This window comes from Limulus polyphemus, unplaced genomic scaffold, assembly GCF_000517525.1.
Source record: "Limulus polyphemus unplaced genomic scaffold, Limulus_polyphemus-2.1.2 Scaffold25, whole genome shotgun sequence".
NCBI classification, from domain to species: Eukaryota; Metazoa; Arthropoda; class Merostomata; order Xiphosura; family Limulidae; genus Limulus; species Limulus polyphemus.
This window is the reverse complement of record NW_013665635.1, coordinates 380,131-383,541: the sequence shown is the minus strand read 5'-3', so window position 1 is coordinate 383,541 and position 3,411 is coordinate 380,131. Positions and strand designations below refer to the sequence as shown.

Sequence of the window (3,411 nt, the reverse complement as noted above, 5' to 3'; positions counted from 1 at the left end):
TAACATTTCATTCATTTTTTTTTTCAAGTTTAATAACTTTGTATCAAACTGTTAAAAAATTCAAATTAATTATCAACACATACAGCAGAAACAGGTTCAGTGTACATTTAAAAGAATGCACATATCATCTGTACTCTAACAGGAACATCTAGATCCTTTTTACACCAGCAGGAACATAATGTTCACCAACAGGGATAGAATGACAGATTTAGCTACATCTAGGGTTTAATAACAACCTATCCATCTTCTGTATACTAACTAATATCTGAAGTGAGGTAAACCTCAGGGCTCAGTGTTAGAACCTTTGCTCTTTCTGTTTTACATCAGTGACATAGACGAAGGAATGGTCAATAGATTATTCAAATTTGCTGATGACATTACAGTTTTGGGTATTGCTGGCTGTGGGGAGGATGCTTCTGCTTTACAAAACAATTTGGATTATTGGGCAAGTTGAGCAAATAAATAACATAATTATAATAAATGCAAGGTAATGTATGTGGGATATCACAATATGAATTAGTACAATTCTGATGGGAATAGCCTTAACTATATTATGGAAGAGTAATGTATTCAGCCTTGGGTTCCTTACCTTCGAAAGAGCATTTAACTGTAGGAAAGTGTTCAGAGGAGGGTCACTAGGATGATACCCATAATGGAAAGGTTGTCATATGAGGATAGGTTAAGATCTCTGAAATTTTTTTTCTCTTTAAAAGGAGATCTGATTGAGGTGTTTAAGATAACTAAGGGAATTGATAGTTTTGATGCATCAACATTTTTTCTCTTTAATGGTGAGACTTGGGGACACAAATATCAATTTTGGCAGGGTAGGAGTCAATACTTCAGCTAAGACAGCTATAATTTTCTAACAGGGTGGTTAGACTTTTAGATATGGTAGATGCAGTTAATTTAAGGGAAAGATTAATAAACATTTGAATGGTAAGGGTTGGCTTTGTTTTGTTTTTTAGTGTTGAGTTTAATTTAGTGGGTAGGACAGCCTAGATGAACCAAAAGATCCCTTTTTTGTCCTTTAATGTTATGTTACCATGGACAAATGTTTTTTGTAAGTAAACAGAATGATAGGTAATGTATTAACCAACAGGAACATATATATATTGATGTACAGAGGATTTAATGTCCTTTTTGATGTACATAGGATTTAGATGTTCCTTTTGGGGTACAATGGATATAATTACTTTGTTGATGTACAGAGGATTTAGGTGTCCCTGTTGGGATACAGAGGATTTACTTGTCCCTGTTGTTGTATACTGTATCTAAAATAATCTAGATCCACTGTACCCCAAAAAGGACACCTAAATCCACTGCACCAGAAAAGGGACATCTAAATCCACTGTACATCAACAGAAATACAGAACAGACAAGTAAAATTTGAAATGGTTCTATATATTTAGCAATCTACTACTCGCTCATAAAATCCATTTTCAACATTCTTGCAAAAATGACTGTCTGTCTAGACCTTTCTAACTGAAGAAATATTCTCCACAATATTAACTTTTTCAAGCATTTTAGAACAGTTAGCAAATTTTGAAACATTACTGCTAAATAGTGATTAAATGTATATTTAATTTTACAATTTACAGCCAAAAATGTTCTCCAAAGAAAAAGTTTACTGCCACTATTATGGGAAAAAAAGAATTTTAAGATCAAGCACATATTGTGAACAAATACCTTGAACTACTCCATTCAACAATCACAGAAAAAATATTTCATGAACCTTAAAAACTGGCTAATGTTTTGTTTTAGCAATAAACATAACCAGATGCATATTGTAAACAGAAACTTTAATGTATAACTAAGTGATAAACAATGCAATTTTGGACATACTATGAAATGTGAATCTCATTATTAATTAAATGATTTGAATTCTGACTGAAAGATTTTAAATAACTGATAGATATATATGTAAAACAGCTCACCTTTGGCTATGTCATATAATGCTTTTTGGTTCACAAGACCATATACAATATCCTGATTTAGAATTATTTGTTGAATACTTTTTTTTTTCATATTGCACTTCTTCAAGTTCTTGAGTTGAAATGTCTGGAATGTATCTGTTACAAAATAATCATCTAGTAGATAATTAACAATTTCTATTTCCTTATGTAAGTATGTTATCAAAAATATTGATTAATCTTACTAAATGTTAGCTTTTCTACCTTAAGTACAAATTAGTATATGGTATAAAGTAGCTATAATTATGTAAAAGATCTACAAAAGAATTTTCCAAGCAAAGTAAATTTCTATGTATAACTTAAACAAAACAAGGTCACAACAGCATGAGAAGACAGCAGTTTTCAGGTATATTTCTAACCCAGAGAACAAAATTGATTGCAATAACAAGTTTTTAACTCAGTTATGAAAGTGTACTGTACATCAAGCTAAAGTTGGTAAATGGAAACTCATAGAAATAATGCTCTTGAGACTACAATTTTACATGAGAGTAAAGTAAACATGGATCATAAGTGTTCCATTCAATAAGAAAGTCTAATAATTTAAAAAATTAGAGAAAATAGAATGAAAAAAAATATTATACCTTCTTTAAAGGCCCTATATAGGTTTTTATTTTTAAAAAGTTTATAACAGCATTTTGATCAAATATTTTTGCATAATGTAATTTTACACTTATTACACTAACCAATATGATACGTTTTACCACCACACTTACAAAATAAATACAATCACAAGCTTAACAAACACAAATTACACAAGTAAAATTTTGGTACTTGTCATTAAATAATAAAGAAGACAAGAAAACATTAGTCATTTCAAATTTTCAAAATATTTCTAAATAATAATTTTAATTTATTATTCAAAAAACATTCAAATGTAGTGTAAAAATCACATCCACTATCATACCAATAACCTTGTCCATTTGTGATACTGGGTATTTACATGGAGTAGATAACACTGGTGGTACTGAAATTCATGTGCTGTATTTATACTCTTTTGTACTTGTACTTTTTTCTGTGTTTCTCAAATGCAAATGGCATAAACAGAGAACTGATACTTCTTTTCTAATTTACTGATATTATGCAATTGCAACAACGTAACAGCAACACAAAAACGAAATTAGGTGGCAAATTGTAAAAATCTATAAAATTTCATGCAGAAGAAATTATAAGTTCACAATTTCAATGGTTAATAAAATGTGAAGAATTTGCGAAAAGGAATAAAAACAACTCACTCTGTTATTCTTAATTGTTTTTTAGAGGTTTCTATATAATAAATTAATATAAACATAATATCAATAAATAACAACCAGTTATACGGAAAGATATGTGACAAGTCTACAAACTAACAAAGTACATTATAGTAATTTATTAGTATAGTATAGTAAATTAGCATTACTATTAGTATAGAAGTAATAATTAATACTAATAGTAAATTACTTTT

The 3,411-nt window shown here is 29.3% G+C and overlaps 1 protein-coding gene across 1 annotated transcript in view; it reads right to left on the bottom strand.

Annotated features, from left to right (window-relative positions):
* LOC111085688 (DDB1- and CUL4-associated factor 6-like) overlaps positions 1–2,064 on the bottom strand; it is a 16,159-nt gene extending 14,095 nt beyond the window's left edge. The window contains exon 1 of the mRNA XM_022385494.1: positions 1,935–2,064. Coding sequence (XP_022241202.1) covers positions 1,935–2,025 — 91 coding nt within the window. The 5' untranslated portion in view covers positions 2,026–2,064. The remainder of the gene's footprint in view (positions 1–1,934) is intronic.
* Positions 2,065–3,411: the final 1,347 nt, after the last annotated feature.